The 21,924-nt window shown below is 56.9% G+C and overlaps 1 protein-coding gene across 1 annotated transcript in view; it reads left to right on the forward strand.

Annotated features, from left to right (window-relative positions):
* Positions 1 to 10,810: 10,810 nt before the first annotated feature.
* The window catches only part of SYT7 (synaptotagmin 7), a 59,318-nt gene continuing 48,204 nt past the window's right edge, over positions 10,811 to 21,924 (forward strand). Inside the window, exon 1 of the mRNA XM_039860243.1 lies at positions 10,811 to 10,955. Coding sequence (XP_039716177.1) covers positions 10,925 to 10,955 — 31 coding nt within the window. The 5' untranslated portion in view covers positions 10,811 to 10,924. The remainder of the gene's footprint in view (positions 10,956 to 21,924) is intronic.

Below are 21,924 nucleotides of genomic sequence, written 5' to 3' on the forward strand. Positions count from 1 at the left end.
TCTCTGAAGGGCCAAAGTGAATAAACATATATACATAATAGCTGTGGTATTAAAATTTCATGGGGCGGGGGATGGCTGGAGAAAAAGAATTCTAGAAAGTCTCCTTGGGGGTGGGTAATAATGAAAAAACATGGAGAAATGCTGCTCTAACACAAACTTCCCGTTCCGGCTGACGGCTACCCTATACCCTCACTCAGGCCAAAACCTGGGCGGTGCTGTCACCTCCTCCCTTTTTCTCACAACCCACATCCAATCCATCAGGAAATCCTGTTGGTTCAGCCTTCAAAATAGATCCAAAATCCAACCACTCCCCACCACCCCCACTGCATCCACCCGGGTCTGAGTCGCCTGGATTATTGCAACAGCCTCCTAACTATTCCTGCTCCCTCGACAAACTACCAGAATGATCCTTTTGCAGTATGTCAGCTCATGTCCCTCCTCTGCACAAAACACTCCAGAAGCTTCCCATCTCTCAAAGTTCTTACAATGATCCGCAACACCCCCCAACTCCCCGCTTACTCTCCGGACCTCTTCTGCTGTTCTTCTCTGCCTCAGTCACTCTGCCCGATCCCCACAAGTCTCATAGCTGTTCCTCGAACCCTCCAGACACAGTCCCACCTCAGGGCCTTTGCACGGGCTCTTTCCTCCTCTGGTGTACTGTTACCCAGCTAGCCACAGGGCTAAATCCCTCTCTCAAATCTTTGCTCAGATGTCACCTTCTCAGTGAGGCCAGCCTTGACCACCCTGTCTTAAGGTTGCAATCCGTCCCCAGCATTCCAGAAACATGTGTTCCTTAACCTTTATTTTCCCACAATACTCATCATCGTCTAACATACTATGAGATTTACCCATTTTCCTTATTGCTAGTGGTCTATCCCTCCCTCTAGAAGCCAGTTCCCCAAGGGCAGGGGTCCTAGTTTTGGTCACTGCCATATGCCCAGCATGAGAAGAGTGCCTGGCACACAGGCGTGCCATGATCGGCATGATCAGATTCCCAGAAAATCACATCGAAGACCCTGGATGCCCCCCCAGCTTCCGTCATATTGCCCCGCTTTTGCACTTGCCTTTCCCTCTCTCTGGAATGCACCCCACACCATCCTTTAGCCAGTGCTCTCTCACCCTCAGAACCCTCTCACAAATCACCTTGACCGTCTCATTAGGCCGGGAAGGGCCCTGCCTGTCAATCAGAGAATGAGCTTTTCCTCAAGAGCAATGGGGTCCCATGGAAGGGCTTTGAGCTCAAAGCAACATGGTCACACTTGTTGTTTTGATGTTCAGAGGACAGTGGAGAGAAGGGGAGCCAGCTGGAGCCAGAGGAGGGGATGCAGGGAGGAAGCCGACGAGAAATGAGAGCGTACCTGGGCTAGGGCAGGGGATAGGAGGCAAGGGAGGCCGAGAAGGACTGGAGAGAGAGCCAGGGGAGGGAAAGGCTAGGACTTGTCACCAATTCAACGTTCATGTAAGGAAAGGAGGGAAGGTAGGAACACGCCCAAGGTGTCTGATTTATAGGGTCAGGGGCGGGGGATGCGGGGGGATGATACACTAGCCAAGTGCATGGAATGGGCAGGAAGCACAGATAAGAGGGAATAAGGTTTATGGTAGAAGCTTCTCTATCCCCCACTACAGCCTCCACCCCCCTTCACTGGGGGCATCTTGTAACCCAACACTTCTAGCTATAAAGAGAGAAGCCCACGGGGATTTGGGGAAGGATGGGGCTTCCCTGGGGAATCAGACCTTGGACCTAGGATGGAAGGGAGGGGCCCATGCAGGGGGCTTTTTCAGAATATAGGCCTGAAGGCTATGCCCCCAAAAAGTCCACACACGCCTCACTTTCTGTATGGCCTTGTTTGACCAGAAGACAAACAGGACAAGGAGTGGCCTTTGTGACATCATGGGGATTCCTGAGCTCAGCCCAAGGTGTGGTGAGCAGGAGAGGACAGAGGGCAGCTTTTGGTCACAGCTGTGCCACAGAGCATCTCCCTGGAGGAGCCAGAGACACTCAGGACCATCTCATCCCACATCCCCATATTGCAGACGGGGAAACTGAGGTCCAGAAAGAGAATCAAGCTGTCATAGGGTACAGTTGATTTTCCCAGGGAGAAATCAGCTTCCTGGAAGGAAGGACCTACTGATCTGATGAGATAGACTAGTAATTATTAGTCTATCTCGTCAGACCAGTAGGTGTGGGTGTATGTGTGTGTATGTATGTGTGTGTACGTGTGTGTGTATATATACCCTTTCTTCCTGAGTGCAGAGGCCTGCATATCCGAGAGCTCATTCATCTGCAAGATCCCCCTCTGGGACGGTGGCAGGACCACTTTGTGCAGATGTGAAAATGCTCTGCCATGGCCCTCCCCTCCATAACTTTCCTTTTCTTCTTCAGTCTCTATATGTCTCCTTTCTTTTTCCACCCAATTTAATTCAGCAAAAATTTAAGAGGCGCAAAGACTGGGTATTTGCGAAGCTTCTGAATTTTCCCAGGGCCAAAGTCATTGTTCTATCTGCTATGGTTTCAGAGCACTTTGCTCATACCTGCATTTGTACACATATTGCTTCTATATATCCTGGAGGGCAGGGCATGGTCTTACTCAAGCTTGCATTCCCCCATAATGCCTAGGCCAGGGTCTGGCATTCAGGAGCCTGGAGAAATGCTTGCCCAGGGAAGACATACCCCTGAATGTGCCCTGAGCATTCTTCCATTAGTGCACTTGTCCCACTGCATGCCATTTACCCAAAGGAGGAGGCCGGAGGAGGGATTCTGTATATGCACTATGTAGCACATAGTAGTACAATGTCTGCTGAACGGATCAATAGACGAATGAATGGATGAAGACAAGGATGGATAGTAATAGGTAATCTTTGCCTTTAAAGAGCTTCCAATCTATTGCATGGGTCAGACAGGTGGGCAGAGAGCAGGATTGTACAAACACTACTGAAGTAGACAATTCCATCAGAGCAGTGCTGAGGAAGTACTGTGGGGCTACGGAGGAGAGCTTGGACTCCCCTGAGAGAATCAGGGATGGCTTCCTGGAGGAAGTAGCATTTGTGATGGGCATTGTAGGGTGGGAACACAGGGCAGAAACTCAGGAATAATTTTTTGTTGAAGGTAGGCAAGACAAGGAGGGCAGGGTCATCGACCTGGGGAGGACTCCACATCAGGCAGTTTCTTGTAGCTGACTCCACAGGAAGTGGGGAGCCATAAAAGCTCTAGGGGCGGGTTGCTGGGGAGCATGATCAGATTCCCAGAAAATCACAGTGAAAGAGGGCACTGGACTGGAATGGAGAAGGCAGGCAACTGGTCAGAAGCCGGTGTTGAAGCAGAGGGCGAGAGCGCTCTGTCTGACTTAGGGAGGCCGCTGCCAAGTTTGTGATGAGGGTGTGGGAGCCTCCACAGAGAACAGGTCTGAAGGATCTGGAAACCCGTTCGATGTGGGGGAAGAGCAGTGGGAAGCTTTGGGGAACGGATCTGGAGCTTGGGAGAGTGCTGGGGCCTTAACAGGCCGGGTGAGATCCCAGGGAGAGGCTGCTTCCCAAGTAAGGTAATGAGTTCACTCTGCCCGGGTGGAGATGCTTCATTAAGAAGGCAGATGCCAGCTTGGGAGGGAGGTCAGGGCCCCAGAGACAGGAGTTGGGCTGAAGCAAAAACTAAGGACGTAGGAGTGGTTGAGCTCAAGCACGAGAGAATGTGGGGTGAGAAAGAACAGCTAAGGACAGAGCCTTGGGAGATGCCCACAGTTGCAGGGGTGGAGGTGGGGGGCAGGAGAGGGATCCAGGAGGAAAGGGAGCAGCCAGAGAGGTGTGGGGGGTCTCCATCTTCTCCTCTTTTTCAGTGCTGCCCTACCTTTGCTCCCTACTCACCTCCTATGAGCTGAGCTAAATGGGGCTTAAAGAGCCCACCGAGGCGCCCGTCCAACCTCAGGAAAGTTCCAAGGTGAAAGGCAGCAAAGCCCAATAATCGAGTCTAGAACTGGTCAGAGCTGGGTGAGACTCCCAGCTACTCCTCTCCCTCACCTCTCCTAGCTGTGTGACCTCAGGTAAGCCACACCCCCTCCGATCCTTAGCCTCTTCATCTTCCGAAGAGGATCGCAACGGGCCTTCTTTATCCGGCTGCTGTGACTATTAAGTGGGATAATGTGTGTTATGCACTTGGCACTTGGGCCTGGCAAGCTCTCAGAGCTCAATAAATGGTGGCTGCTGCTATTATGATTATTACAGGGCCGGGATTGGATTCTGGCGCCCAGCAGCCTCCAGAGCCCTTAGCGAGAGAGGAGGGCCTGGTGACCTGAACTCGCCCAGCTCCTGGAGTGCCAGGGCCCCTCCTGTTACCCTCCCAAGCGCAGGGCCAGGCATCGTGGAACTGGGGCGGTCACAGCTCTCTCGGGGCTGACAACCCTTACACCCGCTGAGAAATAGGACACCCAACTCCACTGCGGTCTTCATCTCCAGCTGGGGCGCCAAGATGGGGCCTCAGTCCCGGGGTCGAGGCTCCTTCGGAACCTGTCATACCCGGAGCTGGACGCACCAGTGCGTCCTTCTCCGCTGCCAGCGCGTTGGCGTCCTCTTCCCGCACAAGGTAATTCACCAGCTCACGCGCGCTCCGCGCCCCCTCGGCGCACGCGCATCCCCGCCCCGCCCCCCCCTACCCCAGCCCGCGGGAAACTCCAGGAGCTCTGAGTGGGTCTCTCCAACTTGGTAAAAGGGAAAGCGCTGGGGGCGCCCTTCGCGGGGCGATGGCGGGCCTGAGCCCAGTACCTGTCCCTGGCCCCTCACGGATTCTGTAGGTGGGGCCCACTCCAGGGCCTTCTGCGTGGCTATGTAGCAGTGGCACTGGCTGTGGTGCGGGCCTGCGGAGTGGGTGAAGGTCTCGAGTTGATGGGTGCTGCCTCCCGCCCTTCAGTTTCCCGGGCCTGTGCCCAGGACTACTCAAAGCCTCCGTTTTCCCTTCTCAGCCCCAGGCTAAGGGGTCTCATTTACTGGACCCTGGAAACAGGTTCATGGATCCCTTGTGCCACATGCCTGTCTGTGCAGCCTCAGTTGAGCGGGAAAGGGCGTGTCCCTCCAGAATCTAGGGGACACTTACTCAGACCCCATCCTACCTGGACCAGGCAGGGACTCCCTGGGAGGAGTGGGCCTTGACTGAAGCGGCCCTCTACCAGCTGGGCTCAGGGCTGGGGTCCCGCAGTTACAGGCCAACGCTTTCTAGCACTAGGAGGCCCCATTAACTAGGCCGCCCGATGGAGGTGGGCGGTGGCACCTGGAGCTGACCAGCGGCGTGGGTCTTTGGGTAACGTGGCCTCAAGGGCCAGGGCTTTGAACAAACCACAGATTTCTGCAATATCAAAAGAGCTCTTAGTCACTAATATATGAGGGGAGAGGGGCCGTTGGTGAGAGAGGCTCTGCTTGGTTCCCATCAGTGGAGGATCAAAAAGCATTTGGTCAAAGAACCTTTAAATACCTTGAAAGGTAGGTGAGGCCTGTTCAATGGGCTCCAAGAGGGATTGAAACGCTGGTCTGAGCTGCCAGCAAAGCTGGCTTCAACCACAGAGTGCTGGGGGAAGGGGCGACCGAGGCAGAAGGGAGAAATGATGGCGGTAGACCTGGAGCCCACCCCCAGCACGATCCGAGAAGCACTGTATGGAGGCCGACTAGGGCAGAGAACGGGGTTCAGACAGAGCGGGGAGAGACCATGTAGGGCTCTTGGCCAGAGATTTTTATCCGGAGCCTGTAAGACTCCCCCACTCAATTATGGGGGAAATGTTATATCTATATTTGGATATGCATTTTTTTTTAAGAGAAGATAGGTCCATGGGGTTCATTAGATTCCCAAAGTAGTCCAAGGCCAAATAAAGATTAAACACCAACATCTTTATGGTACAGACCGGTAAACTGAGGCTCAGAAGATCTGAGAGATTTGTCCCAAGTCACTTGGCTTGTAATCAACAAGCCAAGGTGTTTCCACAGTGCATCCTGATCAGGGTGTGTCACAGTGGTCCCACGGCTCTCAGTCAGCTTCAGGGTCCCAGAGTTGCCCAAGACTGAGAAAGGTAGGGGGTGTCTCAAAACAGAGGCTAAGACCAAGATTTGGAATAAGGCTGGTGCTATCCCAAGCAGGGGCCGGGCAGGAGAAGGGGCACCAGCTTTCATCTTTGGGGGTGGCAAAGGGTTTGAGGGGCTGACACAGCACATGGTGAAGATGTCAGGGTGACCATGAAGAGAGACTCAGGGCCAGAATCTAGATGGGGAGGAGGTTACAGGGAGAAAGAAGGGGGAGAGCTGGGGCTGGGGAAGAGGCTTCTGGCAGGAGAATGATGCCGGCCCTGCAATATGGCCTGAAGATGAGGAATGGGGACCCAGGGTTACAGAAGGTCAGCTTGGGGAAGTGTCCTTGGTGCCTGGGGAGGCAAGAAAGATACCCAGCCCTTACCTTGCCATCTCCCCTGTATATTCACACTTACCTGTGTGATGCAATTATTAGCCCTGTTTCATTGATGAGAAAACTGAAGCCCAGAGATGTCAAGTAACTGGCCAAGGCCCAACAGCTAGCTGGTGGCAGAGGCAGAACCAGAGTTCAAGTCTAAGATTCTTCCCTGGATGCTGTGGGCTAGACCTGCATCTTTAGAATTGACCTCCAAAGCAGAGACCGGCAGAAGGGTGACAAGTGCAGACCCTTGGTGGGTCTCAAGACTTGGTGGTTACTAGGTCTAGAGAGGAGAGGTCACTGACCAGCAAGCATCGATTCAGTCCCCATTGTGACGATGTGGGCATAGAGATGGCTGCAGCTGCTTCTAGGGGGTTGCTACTGCATCCTCTCTGGGGAGGTGACGTCTGTGAATTTTATGTTTTTACCTTCTACAGGTTCTTGCCCTCTGTAGAGGAGGAAGAAGACGACTGGGGACAGGGTTAGCTGTAGGTACAGGGTCTCTGCAAGCCCTTGCTTCTGGTCTGGCACGTCAGTGGGCTCTGCTGTTGCCCTTTACAGCTGCCTTCTGGCTGGGCTCTGAGCCTGTCCCTCCTGGAACAGGCGGATGCTCAGTCTGCCTCTCTTGCCACATGGATGGTAGCAAGGAGAGAGGTGTATTTGTTCTGTCACGTGAGCTAGACAGCTTCCTCAGCATTTTTATTAATAATTCAGCCCATGGCCAAGGGGGTGGGGTAGAGGGGACAGGAGCCGTGGGGGACTGCAGCATTGGATGGAGATCAGGCCAGGTAGAGGCCAGAGGGGAACTCATGAGCCCTGCCTCCCAGCCGTGGCCTAGCAACAGAGCCAGGTGGCCTCAGGGGCCCTGTTTAGAAGAGTGCAGGCCTGGCATCTGCTCCTGAGGGACAGAACATCCCTCCCTGTTTCAAGTCCCTTCTGAAGCTGACCAGGACACCTGGGCCCTGATGACAGCACCAGATCGGAAAAGGGCCTGAGGGGTCCACAGCACGCAGTGTGGCAGTCCTTGGGGACCCAGGTGCTGTCAGCACTTCCTGCCACGTCATGGAACTCAGGACACAGGGGCCAGCAACATCACAGAATGAGACGGCCTCTCTGGGCCCCTCTCTACTGGGGGTGTGGGAGGGGAGAGGCGGAACACCAAAGGCCCAGGTCCTCGCCTACAGGGACAGGAGCTGAGGGGAGGAAAGGGATGATTCACACCCTCTAGGACCTGTTCACGCTCACAGACTTCATTTTTTGTCTGTGCCCAGTCCTCCATGACTGCTCAGAAGACAGAACTCACAGTGTCTTGACTCTCGTTGATGCTCCAGCAGGAGAGAGTAGCCTCTGGAAGAACTTCCCTGACAGGCAAAACATGGAAATAGGGAGTATGTGGTGCCTCTGCTAAGGAGAAACAAATAACAATAATGGCATTCAATATCTAGCAATAAATTCTCTGCTCCAAGTATCATTTTAAGTGCTTTAACTGAAGAAAATGGGTGCTATTATTATCTCCATTGTATGGAGGAGAAAACTGAGGCCCAGAGGTGTCAAGTAGTCTGCCCAGGGTCACACAGCTATGAATGACAGAACCACACAAATCTCTATATTTTTCTCTTTCCAATGACTCTGCACCCCCTAGACTGAAGTCCAGAGAAAGGGCGTCTTCGAAGCTTTCCCTGTGTCAGTGATAAAGGCAGGAAATAAAACTCACCCTAGATCTCAATACTTCAGAGCCTCAGTTTACACAGCGGTCTCTTGGGTTTGTCTGGCGTGTCTGAGGGATGGTCCAGCTCTGACATTCTGTAAGAATGGTTGTCTAATGCCTTCGGGGAGTGAAAGAGATTAGGATTTTATTTTTGTAAGGGACAGGCTGTAAGCTCTGGGATGAAAGAGGCCATGAGTCTTCCTGTGAATCTCACAGTGGTGTTGGCGAAAGGTTGGGAGTCAGGACCAAAGGTTGTGCTCCTGGCACTCTGATCAGTGCCCCGGGCTGTTAGCTCTGGGGCCTTTAGCTCCCTGGGTCAGGTCCTTCCCCTCTACAGGCCTTGTCTTGACACCATCTGTCACCCTAGGGGTGGCCTGAGTCATCTCTCAGATGTCCTCTCCCCCTCCAGTTCTGAAAAACTCCACCATTCTGGATGTTTATAAAGAGTTGCAGTGATGAATTCTGCCATTCTCTCTGGACAATCAGGTTGATGGGTAGGGAGATTCCTGAACAGGGGACCTTCTGTGTGGTGCCCCTTTGATGGGTGTATGGGGGTGGGGGGTGGGTAAGGGGACAGGGGGGTGGTAGGGGTGGGGGAAGGGGTGCACTATTTGCTTTTTACTAGGGTAATGAAAGAGGTAGCTGGGAGAGGGAGTGGGAGCAAGCCAGGCTGGAGACTCTGAGGTCTCAGCCTGCTGGCTTGGCTTTTGGGATTTGCCAAAAAGGGGTGTGTGGATAGCTCCTGGATTCTTGGCTGTGTGGAGGTGTATGAAACATAATGGCCCTTGACCAGGGGATGAGAGCTGAGATTTCTGGCCCCTGAGGAATTGTAGGCTGGAACCTACAAATGCCTTTTTCCCTTCCATTTTTAATTAGAACATTCAATCCAAGGAAATCTGTTCTCTACCGGAACAGTCTTCATGGAGGTTTGCTTGGAGGAATTTCTTTATCTGTTTCTCAACCGGAAAAGCTGTGGGTGGAGGTGTATGTGTGCATGTGCATGTGCATGTGTGTGTGTGTGTGTGTGTGTATTATTATGTAGTGAGATAAACACAGCATCTTTTGCAGTTCAAAAGGGAGGCATTAGAGAGAGCGTGTAGGGTAATGTGTGTGTGTGTGTATTATTATTGTGTGTGTGTGTGTGTGTGTGTTAGAGGGAGAACTTGACACAGAGGGTTTTCCACAGCGGATTCTGTATACTGCTTTCATCTATCAGTGGAGAATTGTGTGGCTGGATGTGAGCTGTGCAGTATAAAATCAGTTAAGTGTATTTCTCAGGTGGGAGTAGGAAACCTTGACTCTGGAAAGCCTGGCTCACCTGCGAACAGCATTCTCAGTGGAGGGAAGGGAGGGAAGGATGCTGCAGCGGGCCTGGGATAATGCCCTCCTGCTGACCCCCTTCAGTTCAGGGTAGAGGCAGGCCCTGTGCTGTGTGACCTGTCAGTGTATCTCCTTGTGTGGCAAGTGTCTTTGTATGCCTGTTTGTGTATTTGGGAGGGTGGGGGAGGAGGGCGCCGTCGTCGGTTAGGTGTGTGAATGTGTGCAGTGAGGTCTCTGTACCTGAAACCAGCAATGGCTTGGGTCCAGGCCCTTCGAATGCTTGGGAGAAGGCCCCTTCTCTTTCCTGCCACAGAATCAAACAGTTACGATTCTGCAAAGAAGAACTAGGCTTCGCCTGATTTGGACAGAGCTGAGCTGGCAGAGGGGCAGAGAGGGCCAAGAGAGCCTCAGGGTTGGGAGGGCAAGGAGAGGTTTCTTTTCTACCCCCTGAAGCTCTGGGCTCAAGTTAAGGGTGGGTGGGCAGTGGAGCTCTGCGGGAGAGGGATGAGCACAGGCTGTAAGGTCTGTTTTCTTCTTTTGTGGGACTGGATTAAGTGGGGAGGGTCACTAGGCCTAGTCCCCCACCGAGGGTGGCGATCTCAGACTTTTCCGCTCCACTTGGGTGCAAGCTCGGAGAATGGCCAGAGTAGCGGATCCAGGCTCAGCCAGGCAAAAAGAAAAATTCCACTCCTTGTTTTGGCACCTACCAGCCCGTCTCCCTGGGACCGTCGCGGTGTCGAGTCCCGAGCTGACGCTCTCGAGCCGCCACCAAGTGCAAAACCTGGAGTGGATTTCCACGCCTTTTGGGGCGGAGTCAAAGGGCACCTCCGCGGAGGTGGCGGACTCCGCGGCCCTGCCGGGTTCGAAGCCGCTGTCTCCAGGAGCGCACCCGCCGAGTGGGTCGCGCAGTGCGGGGCGACCCGCGAGCTCCAAGAACTCGGCGGGAGGGCGCCGTGCGCTCCCCGCGGGCGCTGCGCGCGGGCGGGGCGCCGGGCGGCGGCGGTGCCCTCGGGGCGGCTCGGGGCGGCGGCGGGCGCGGGCTGCAGTGCGGCGCGCGGCCGGCAGCGGGCAGCAGAGGGCGCAGGCGGTGGCGGCAGTCGTGGCCGCGGCGCTCGGCGGCGGGCGGGCGGCGCCGGCGGTGCCCCGGGCGCGCTCACACACTCACACACACCCCACACACCACCACCTGACCTCGTACACACACACTCACACACGCTCCGGCGCGCACACGCGGCGCCCGGGCCGTAGGGAGGAGGCTCGGCGGCGGCGGCGGCGGCGGCAGCGTGCTCGGCGGGCGGGCGGGAGGGCTGGCGGGCGGCCCCCGCTCCCCGGCTCCGCGGCTCCGTGCAGCCCGCGCGGCCCCCGCCCTCGGACCCGCCCCCGGGGGTCGCCCGGCCCCATGCCCTGCAGCGGCGGCGGAGCAGCGCGCGGCGGCGGGCGGCTCTGAGGAGCCCGAGGGAACCCGCGACGAGGGGACCATGTACCGGGACCCGGAGGCGGCCAGCCCAGGTAAGCGCGGCCCCGCGCGGGCTGGGGCTCCCCGCACCGCCGGGCAGGACGGCGGCAGCGCCGGGCGCCGTCTCGGACGGAGCCCCAGCCCGGGGCTGCTGTCTGTCACAGCGGCGCAGACTCACCCCCGGGGTCATCCCAGCCCCAGGGCTTGGGCTTGGGCTTGAGCGGCAGCGGCTCGGACCCCGGCCTCCCGCAGTCCCGGCACTGCCAGGCTGGGTGCCCGGCGCCGGCTTCGCAGTGTCCCCACAAGGACCTCCTCCACCACCACCACCCCCCACCCCAGCAGCCCAAGGACAACGTGTGTGGTGAAGCGAGGCGCCGCTGCCCCCGCAGGAGCCGGGCAGTGCCCTCAGAGACATCCCTGGGTCCCCAGCACCAGTGCCCGGGGAATGTCAGCGCTGGGGGACCCCAGGGCAAGGATCCCGAGAAGCTTTGGACCAAGGTTGTGGGCACAGGGGAGCGGAGTGACATCGGCGGTGTCAACTGTGAATTGAGAGGGTGCCAAGGGGCAAGTGGGAATCTGGTGCAGCAGCAGGGGAGAGGGCTCGGGAGGTGGGGGAACCGCAGGAGCGTCGGGGACGGAGGCAGGGGTACCTGAAGGGCAAGAGAGCCCGAGATGGATGAGGATGGGGATGCCAGCGGAGTGTTCTCCTGGGCTTGGGGAAGGGAGAAGCCAAGAACCCCAAACTCACTCCAGTCCTGTCCAGGGAAGGAGGGGGAGGGGCCGTGCTCCTTTGCATTTCTCTGGAGTCGGATCCCAGGGAGTGGCCTAGAGCTCACCGCTGCCCGGCATCCTGGCATCCTCTAAGCCGCGCCAGGAGCCTTTCCTCTTTCCTCGGGCAATCGCTCTGCCATTTCCTCCTTGGCCGCCGTTGCCTCCTCACGCAGTGCCCACCTGTAGGCAGGTCCCCTGCAATTCCTGCCCAGGCTCAGTGTCAGCCCCCACATGGGGTGCCCCACCCCAGGCCCAGCGCCCCCAGTGTGCCAGTTCTGGCAGCAGGGTCTCTTGATGACGCTAAAAGGATGACACCCTGTCTGAGGACTTGCTCCCAGATGAGAGCCTCTGGGCTTCCTGCTGCCACTGTTCTGGGCATGGGGGTTTTGCGGGGAGGGAAGAGCTCTAAGAGCCTCCACAGAAGGAGCCTAGAGCCCCAAGGCATTCGAAGGCACTTTAGTGGGCGCCTGCTTTGCCTGCTCTTGCCCTGGCCCCACTTTGCTCTTTCCCTCTGGGACAGCCTCAACTTGTCCCTGCCTCCTGAAGAGTCGGGTCTCACCCCCATCAAATCATCGCAGCTCAGCTGGTGCCAGGAATTGCGCTCACTCAGTGCTTGGGTATCAGAGTGAAGCAGATTCAGTCTCCCCTTCTAGAACCTCATCCCCATCTATGAATGTCCTAGGTGATTGCTGAAGGGACACTTCCTTTGGAAACCCCTGTCTTCATCTGTCTGGACCCAGGTCAGCCACCCGGGCATCTTCCCCCAAGAGGCTGCCAGCTTCCAGCACTGGGACCGAGGGCAGAGACAGTCTCCTGCTTGGATCACCCTCTCAGAAGCCAATAGCTTAGTTCAGAGACCAGCTCCGGAGTATGAGGATGGAAGGGGAGATGCAGTAAGGACACTCCCTTCCCCCTGCCGGCCAGGCTGGCAGCCTCCCCTCTCCCGTTAGGCTAGTGGCTTAGGGCTGTGCCCTCATCCCCTCTCCCTCCCTCTTCTCCCCTTCCAACCCTGGGTTCCATGACATCACCCCTCCTCCAGGCACCTCTGCCCTCTCCACGGAGGCCAACTTGATGTGCTTGGCACCTTCTGGGCAAAGGGCCTGGAACCCAGTGCAGGCAGGCCCTAGACCTTTTCTTCCTTCCTCTCCTCAAATGGGCCTCCCTGTCTGGGGTGGACATCTGTCTTGCCCACTCCCACTGCTGCTGCAGGGCCCACCAGTGCCATGGCAGGGGCAGCTCCGGGAAACAGACTGGCCTGAGGTCTTCTTCTCGCTGGGTGGGACAGTCATAGGCTGGAGACAGCAAAGTTTGCTTTTGCTCCTAGTTTCCTGGGGATCTGAGGGGCCAGAGACCTCACTCCGTTCTGTGCTCCCCTGGCATCCCTGTCCACCTCCTATAATCCCTACCAACTCACCCCAGGCCCCCAGACTCTGTTCCCCCAGCCAGGGCTATGTGTCCTCATCCCGCATTTCTGTTTTCCCATCTCTCCTTTGTCGGGCACCAGGGTGGGAATGAGATATGCAAATTAATTCCTGTATGATTCAGGCCAGTCCCTCTGGTCCCCCAGGGGCCAGTATTTTTTACATCCTGATCTCTTCAACCCAGGAACACCTGCGGCCCAGTTCTTAAAAAATTTTTTAATCTCCCGTCCTCTCCTGCTCCCCCATGTCCCAGGCTGGTTCCAGAGAGTCCCTGTGCTACCTCCTCCCTCAGCCCATTCACTCTGCAAGTCCCCGTAGGGCTCAGCCTACTGCTAAGACCCTTACCCGACAGGACAGGTACAGTTCCCTCCCACTCGGGCCCCTGACCCCCAGACAGTACTTTCCCAAATCAAGACTGAAGCAAGGGACTATGGGAACAAGCTGGAGCCCACTGAAGAATGAAGACCCCCATCAGCTTCTGCTCCAACTCTGCCTGGGCTCCCCCAGCCATGCCTGCAAACTCGTCTCTGCCCCCTTCTCTAGACACAGGCCCTCTTTCTGCACTCGGCCTTCATCCTCTGTTCCTACAGAAGCGGGCCTGGTCAGGCCTCCCTGTGTCCCTCTGATGCCTGTCCCCAGACCGGGCAGGGCCTCAGCAGGCCTGCAGGGGTCAGCGTTGCAGTGGGCAGGCAAGATGGCAGCAGGGAGGGAGGGAGGGAGAGGTGACCTTGCAGTGAGCCGGTGAGCAGGGCCAGAGAGGGAAAGTCTGGGCCTGTGCAGCAGTCTGGGGAGAGAGGTCAGGTCCTGAGGGCTGCCTGCCCTGCCCCCACCCTCTTTGAGCTTGTCTCTGGGGGTAGCAGTGCTGTCTCATCTGTTCCACCTGTTAGGGGGCTCTGCCCCCTACAGCAACTCTGCCAGTCAGGTCATTCCTAGGGAGTGTGGGGGCACTCTGCATTGGTCAGGGGGCCCTGCCATGGCAGGTCTCCTCTCTCAAGGCAGAAGAATCCATGAGATTGCCCAGACCACTGGGTACCCACTGAGCACAAGTTAGGGGCAGTGGCTGTTGGGTGATGTGTGGGATAGGAATTGGGGTACTGCTGAAAGGGCAGATCAGGGGTGCTATGAGGGTCCTCAGGGTTAGGGACCAGGGCTGGGGCATGGGGTTGTCCAAGGAGGACCATGTCTAACCATTTCACTGTCTAATGAGACTGTCGAACCATTTCATTGACAAACTTTCCCCGCTCCTTCATCTACCCATCCATCCTTCTGACCCCTCACCTGTCCATCTGCACAGGTCCAGACCTCCCTGGCCTGCATCCTGGGCTTGGGTCAGTCTGGGACTGAAGATCAAATGACCTCCCAATAGGCTGTAGCCCAGAAGGGACTCGGGGCTGACCAGGTCTGAAACGCAGGGCAAGAGGGATGGCTTCTGTGAGACTTAAATCAGGATAGCCAGTGATCTCAAGCTATAGTGTTTCCCATAGAGACAGAACCCCTTGGCCTTGGGTCATGTTGTTTAGTGGTCTTATGGGGACAGCTTGACCAATGGGCTGGGTGCTTAAGGACTGTGGGGTGGTGGGGAAGAACATAGCCCCAAAACCTCTCCTGATTGGGGAAGAGGGTCTAGAACAGGCTGGATTAGGGTGGGTCATACAGGCCGGCAGATGATAGGTGAGGGACAGCTGGAAGGCAGGGGAACAGGTGGGTGTCAGGTGAGCCAAGACAGGCCAGGCCCTGGGCAGCTGGGCCCTGCCCCTGGCTGACCCCAAGCTAAGGCCTAAGGGGCACGGAGGGCAACATAGAGTGCCAGTGGAGGGCTGCCCCCTCCAGCCTCGCTCTTGCAGGAGGTCTTTCGGGAAAGGCAGAGGAGGCGTGGGTGGTTCCCCGCTTCTTTTTCCCCACCCTCACTCCCCGCCCACCCCCTATTCTCTCAGGGACTTTGAATCCTTATTGAATCTGATGGACCGTTTTCAATAACTGCTTTTCCCAGGGGAGTAAGGCCAGAACAGCAGGGAGAGGAGTGGTGAGGGGGACTCATGGGGGACGGGAGGCCCAGTCCTAAGCGGGGGACTCTTGGCTGGAAGAGGAGTCAACTGCACAGCCTCCTCAGAAGCACCGAGGCCTCCCAGGCGGGCACCGGCAGCTTTGTGTGGAGCCAGCCCCCTTCTCAATGGGCAGTGCCTGGCAGGTGGCACACATGCAGCTGGCTGGTAAGGTCAGCTTTCTCTGTTGGGGAGGTCACTGGTCTGGCCAAGTGCCAGAGCCAGCCGGTGCCAGGCCCAGCCCAGGTGCCCGCCTGCCTTGCCAGGGAACCCCAGCCATTGGTGCCAGGCGAACTGTGCCAGTCCCATGGACATGGAAGTCCCTGACCTTCCAGGCAGCAGGGGCAGCCTTGCTGGGCCCTATCCAACTTGTGTCTGGAGGGCAGGGCTTTGGTCTCACCCAGCAGAGTTCCCCAAGGGTTGGAACAGAGTTGGCAGACAGCATAGAACCTGTGGAAGGGGCTGGATGGCGCCCAGAGCTGGCGCCTGGAATTCTGGACCAAGCTGGTCAAAAAGTCGGCTGGCATGTTGAGCCCGCTTTCGGGGGCTCTGCAGCTTTCACCACAAGGACCCCTTGAAAGAGGTGTGTCGCCTGTGGGGCTGGGCTGGAAGCCGGCTTGTGTCATGGCTGCATGTGGGGCCACAGCACCAGTGGGAAGGGAGGGTGGGGCCGATGGGGAGAAGCACTGTGCTGTGTCTGTACCTACGTGCCGTGTGGCGCGGGTAGAAGCTGGACGGCTGCCGTGAGAGCTGCGCTCATCTGAGAGCTGGGCCCGCTGTAAACAGCAGCTAATGAGTGTATTTGTAGCGAGGTGCGTGGAGGTGCGCAGGGAGCTGTGTCGGAAAGCGTTGGGGGAGGGTGCCTCCTTAGCCCTGGGGCCCTGTACCCAGCCAGGCGGGGCCTGTGCCCTCCAGGAGCCCTGCCTGTCCCCTGCCACACCCTCCCACCTGCCTGCTTGGCTGCCTCTGAGGCTTCCATCTGCTAGGAGCAGGGCTTCACCTGGCTGTCAGGCGTGCACCGGAGTGGAAGTGCCCTGCTGGAGCTTCGGTGTGTACGAACACGGGCATTTCCACGACGGCATGTGGGTCAGTCAGTGTGAGTGTGTTTGTGTGTGCCTATGTTTGGGTCTAACTGGACACGTCTGTGTGTCTGTGACTATGTTCGATTCTGCACGTGTATGTATGCACCCCTCCCTCAGATCCCTGAGAGGAAGACTGCCCCCCCCATCCTGGCAGTGGCCCTCTTCCTTCAGTACCCTTCCTGGAGTGCAGGAAGCTGGGGGCTCTCAGGCTGGCTGCAGGAGAAGAGGGAGTGACCCGTTCTGTGCGTCAGAGGAGGCAGCAGAGAGAGGGGCTCCAATAGTGGCTGCGTGTTTCAGAGCGAGGGAAGGGCTCGGGGCCTCAGCGCCCAGCTAGCCCTCGAGTTCTGGAGTCCTCGAAGCCCCTGAATGAAAAAAGAAGGGTGCCAAGGGGTCGGTCCCAGCAAGTGGGGGGGTCTCACAGTGCCGGTTGGTGCAGTGTGCATGCTGCCCCCAGCCAGGGCAGTGTGGTGTGGGGTGTGGGAGGCCATGAGGGGCGACTGCGTGAGGCCCTGCACAAGGGGACTGGAGGAGAGAGCTGTGTGGCTAATGTGTCCAATTAAATTACTTCAAACCCTGCTGCGGCAGCTGCTCCCGGCGGGGCCCTGGGTACAAATTGGATCCGTCTCATTACCATGGGGCGGTGTCAGCGGGGCCAGAGAGTGGTGGCCAGCTCAGTCAGCACACAGAGAGCCCTCTCCCTCTCTGTCCTACCTGGGCCCCGCTGTGACCCCCTCGAGCATTCGCTCACTCCAGCACTCCTCAGGTTCCCCGCATGCACCACGTTCAGATATTGGGGTGCCCTGCGTACCTCCTTACTACCCTGACCCCAACCCTGGCAGCTCAAGGGCCCTCTGAGCCCTCACTTTCTTTCCCCAGGAATGGGGATTTCATGCTTTGCAGGGGGTCCAGCCTAAGGAAGCCCTTTCAGGTCATCCAACACATCCTGTCCTCACCCCTGATAGTAACTATGCTGCGGTAATAACAGCAAATTCTTACTTGTGGAGGGCTCGGTGCGACCTGAATGCTTTATGTATGTGCAGCAGGGGGTGGCTTGCTTGAGCGAGGCTCTGGTGTGGAACAGCTGTCCATTCGAGCCCTGGCAGAGACACTTGCTGCTGTGTCCCTGGAGCAAGTTACTTTGGCCACAGTTTCCTACTCTGCGAAATGGGTATGATGACAGTTCTTGCCTCTCATGGGTCTGGAGGGTGAGGCAAAATGAGGCCGGAAGCATCTTAGCAGACAGTCCAGCACATTGTAAGCACTCAGGTGATCACTCCTGCACTGAGAGATTGGTGTGTGGGATGAGGGTTCCGGAAGCTTCGAGGAGGACATGCTTCTGCTTCAGCCCTGGTGGAGGAGGTGTAGGGGAGGGCTTTACCTAGGCAGGGTCGCCAGCTTCCATCAGAACAGCTGCATGGGGACTTGCAGTCAGAAGTCGGTTTGAGGTTCTGGCCACACTTCCTGACCCAGGAGTCTGAGCTTTGGGTCCAGAATAAGAGCTGGCCATGTGAGCAGGCAAGGGTGAGGCATTCAGTGTGATAGGGACGGCACAGGCAAAGGCCTGTAGGTATGACAAGTCTTGGTCAGTTGAGGCAGCAGTGAGTGCTTGAACATGGCTGGAGGGGAGGCCTCTGGGGAGCAGTTGTAGAAATTAAGGCCCAGGTAGGGTGGGCCAGATTATGAAGGTCCTGAATTCTGAAATAGGAAACCTAAAAAAATAGGATTTTTTTTTTTTAATTAGAGCAGTGGAGAGCCATGGGTGGCTCTCAAGCAGATCTCTGTGAAGAACTTTATTGCTGTGGTGGTGTAGAGGGTCCAGCTACACTGGGGTCCTGCCCTTGAAAGCTTGTGGGTAATGAGCAGTCAAGGGGGCAACCTGGTACAGGTGGGCATGGACAGACACCCCCAGGGGGCTTCCTTAGGGAGCCGGGGTATCAGGAAAAGCCTTCCAGGGAGGGGTATGGAGCCAAGGGAAGCAGTCTCAGGGCCTGGTGGCCGTAGTTAATGCTCCTGAGGGCAGGATTAGCACCCCATGCCCACCCCCACCCCCACCGTGGGCATCAGGGCCAGGCCCTTCCTGGAGGAGCCACGTGGCTCACGTTTTAGCTGCCAGGCCTCAGCTCTAGAGCCCTATCAGAGCCAACCTGTTTCCACGGCAACTAGGAGGGCCACCCCCACCCCCCCCACGGCCCCTGGCACAGGGGACCATTCCCAGCCGGGCATGGGTGCATCTTCTCACTTCCCGAGGGAGTCATCCCAGGGCAAACACCTCACACCTAGGTGCTGACAACACACGCATATTGGTATTTGGGTCCGTGTGCACATATGATGCATTCGTGTGCCCCGCAGCAGGAAGCAGGGAGGCAGAAATGGCCTACGTTGTCTGCCCACCTTAGCTGGGGATTTGCTCCCCTCAAGGAGAGGGCAGGTGAGCACCAGAGAGCCTGGTGCCAGGATGAACTGTAGTCCCCTTCTCAGTACGGAAAGCAGCCCAGGGAAGGAGGGGTTAAATGTATGTGCAGGTCAGAGAAAGTGGCAAGGGAGAATCACCTAGCAGTGCCTGGCGTGTCCTCAGACCACCACGTTTTCACATCCATCATTCCATTTCATCTTCATAGCAGCCCTGTGAGGAAGATGTCATTATTCCTGTTGCACAGATGAAGAAACTGAGGCCCAGAGAGGTGGAGTGTCTTACCAGGTCACGCAGTAGAGCAGGGGTGAGATTTCAAGTCAGCCTCACCCTAAAGCCTAGGTCTTAACCACTGGCCTACACTACCTAGTGCCTCCCTATCCCACTGGGATCCAAGCCAGCCTGTCTCTCAGCCTGTCACTTGGAAGGTTATGCTAGGAATTGTTACTGGCTGCAGAGCTGGACTCAGAGGGTGTTCCCCAGCACCTCCTTCAGTGCTCGAGATGTCCCTTAAAACCTTTGTTCTCAGGTCCTTGGAGTGGAGTGGAACCTCCTTCCCACCCTGTCCCCTCCCTCTCTACAGGCACCGTGGAAGGATCCTGTCACTCAAGGGGAGACACCCCTCACTCCCTGCTTGGCACCTGCCAGCCGTGGAGGAGCCTGTTGAATTGGCTGTGTGCCCCCCCAACCCCGTTCCTCCCTCTCCAGCCCCCGCCTGGTTGGGGAGGTGGGAAGGGAGCGATTTCACAGCCTGTCAGCTGAGGCCTAAAAATACCCGGAACTCTGAGATGCTTGGGCAGGGGGAGGAGAGAGCAGGGACCAGGGATGGGGTGTGTGGGGGGGTGCAATGGTAACTTGGCCAGAGAAGCCCTTGTGGCACCACAGTCCTGCTCAGGAGAGTTGGGCAAGGTCCCCAGGTTCCCCATCTGGCCCCACATCTAGCAATGATAGAGGAGGGTCATATCTGGGGTCCTGAGAACTCAGCTCTGGCACCCAGACCTAAGAGAGGGCTGAGTTTCAGACAGAAGCTGTGGACCCCAGGTTCCCCAGAGCCTCCGGTCGATGCCTCTTTCTCCCCCTCCACCCCCGGATTGGCTGGCATCTTCGGGCTGTGGGAGCTGGGCCTGTGCCTGCTTCCTTCCTGGAGAAGGTGCCCGCTCCTGTTAGGGGAGAAGCGTGAGGAAGGCAGCATGGATGGGGGTGCCGGCAGGTGCACGATGTGACGTGTGAGCCACCCAGGCACCAGGCGAGGAGCAGAGGAGAAGGGGTGTGGTGACCCATGTCACTGCCACGTGGCTGTGTGCTGAGACGTGGCACAGGGCCCCCACAAGTCAGCCGGTGCCCAGAAAGGGGGATGGGTGTGTGTGCGGACCTGCCGGAGTTGACCTGTTCTTGGTGCCGGAATGCTTGTGGGAATGTATGACCGAGTGCCTATTCCAGACAGCAATTGGGTTGAACGCGCAGGAGCAGGTATGGAGGCAAACACATGTACCATACAGACCCATGATGCTGCGTGTGCTTCTCATGTGGAAACATGATGGCATGTATGCCTGTGCAGAGGGATATAAGTAGACCTCTCTGGGGCACCGAGCAGGGGCTGAGAAAGTCATTTGGGAAATAATGTGGCGTGGCAGCCAGAGCGGGGACTCTTGACTCCAAAGTAATGGGGTTAAAATCCCAGCTCGTCTGTGTATTGATCAGCTTTCTGACCGTGGGCAAGTTAACCCCTCATTACAACATTTCCCCATTTGTAAAATGGAGACAATAATAGCACCTACTTCAGAGGGTGGCTGGGAGGATTCGATGAGTTAATGTAAGTAAACTGCCAAGAACCGGGCCTGTTACACAGTTAGCACCGTCTGTGTGCTATTTCTCATTATCTGGTCCTCCTCTCTGATGATGTAAGTGGGAGCACCAAGTTCAGAGAGGACAAGTGACCTGCCCAAAGTCACACGGTAAGTTGGTGGCAGAACCCAAACTAGAACCCAGACTCTAGCACCTTAAGACAGGGCTTGTTCAAGTGTGGGACCTCCTGACACTGCCCCCGCTTTGGGCCACAAGAAGCCCCCACAACACAGGATTGTTACCCCGTTGACTTCTGGGGCCTAAATTCTGCCAGGGCTGGGCCGGGATCTTGAGAGCTCAGGGATCTGAGCATCGTTAGGTAATATCGGGGTGGAGGGGTCCTCAGGGCGGTGGCCGGCTGCTTGAGTCGGAAACATGGCACTGGTTAGCCTGTAGACGTGGCCAGTGACTCAACCGTCCTGAGTCTCAGTTTCTCCCCTCTAATGAAATAATAATGATACATACTTTGTCGGGTTATTGTGGAGATTAAATGGGATCCTGCATGTAACATCTTATGTGGCTGGAACACTGTACCCAGTAAGTGCTCAATAATGTCCGCTGCGATTATAACGCATGTGGAACCTTCCCGCCCAGTGCTCCATAAATGGTGACTTCCTGTGTTTCCCTTCCAGCCCCTGGCTACCCTTGCTTCCTTCCACCTGCTATGCCACACTCCACAGGGCTTAAACTGATCAGGGACTGACTTGCTGGCAACCAAGACCTGTCTTTATCTCCTGTTACTGGCTTTGCCCAGGAGGGAACAGGACCCTGAGCCCTCTATATCTGGCTTCATCACTCACTTGCTACATGACCTTGGACAAGCACTGTTTCCTCTCTGGGCCTTGATCCTCCCTCTATTAAAGTGGGGAGGTTTTACAGAGGGCGTCCCAGAACCTCCTGGTCATGTTGCTGTGTGACCCAGGAGGGTCCCTGGCTCAGCCCACTGGAGAGGGTGGCAGGTTGGCAGGAAGAGAGGTGGGCTGGCTGCCCTGAGTGTGAATGGAGCATCCGGCCACCTGAGCCGGCTGGTGGCCTGCCATCATGCCCGCCTGTACCTGTGGATGCGTAGGAGGGCATGCAGGCCCGACTGGCTTGGCACTGACATTGGGGGAGGCTCAAGGACAATGACGTAGAGAGAGCCCTTTTTGGGGCTCTGGGAGCTGCCACTCCAGCCGTCCTCCCCTGCTTTCCTCCCCTTCTCTCCAGGGCTTTTCTTGAGCAGTTCCTCCTTCCTCCCTGTCCTTCCTCTCTCCTTCCCCTTCCTGGAGTCTCCCAGTATCACCCCCTCTCTGCCTCTTCCACTTCTAGAATCTTGACCATTTGCCAGGGTGTTTTCTTCCTCCCTCTCCCTCCGCAGAGGGGAGATCTCTCCCCTCTCCTCTGTCTCTCTGCTTCCTGAGATACCTCTTTTTTCCTTCATACAACATGGCACGTGTCTTGGTTTCTCTGGA

This window comes from Pteropus medius, unplaced genomic scaffold (assembly GCF_902729225.1).
Source record: "Pteropus medius unplaced genomic scaffold, Ma_sr-lr_union100, whole genome shotgun sequence".
NCBI lineage: Eukaryota > Metazoa > Chordata > Mammalia > Chiroptera > Pteropodidae > Pteropus > Pteropus medius.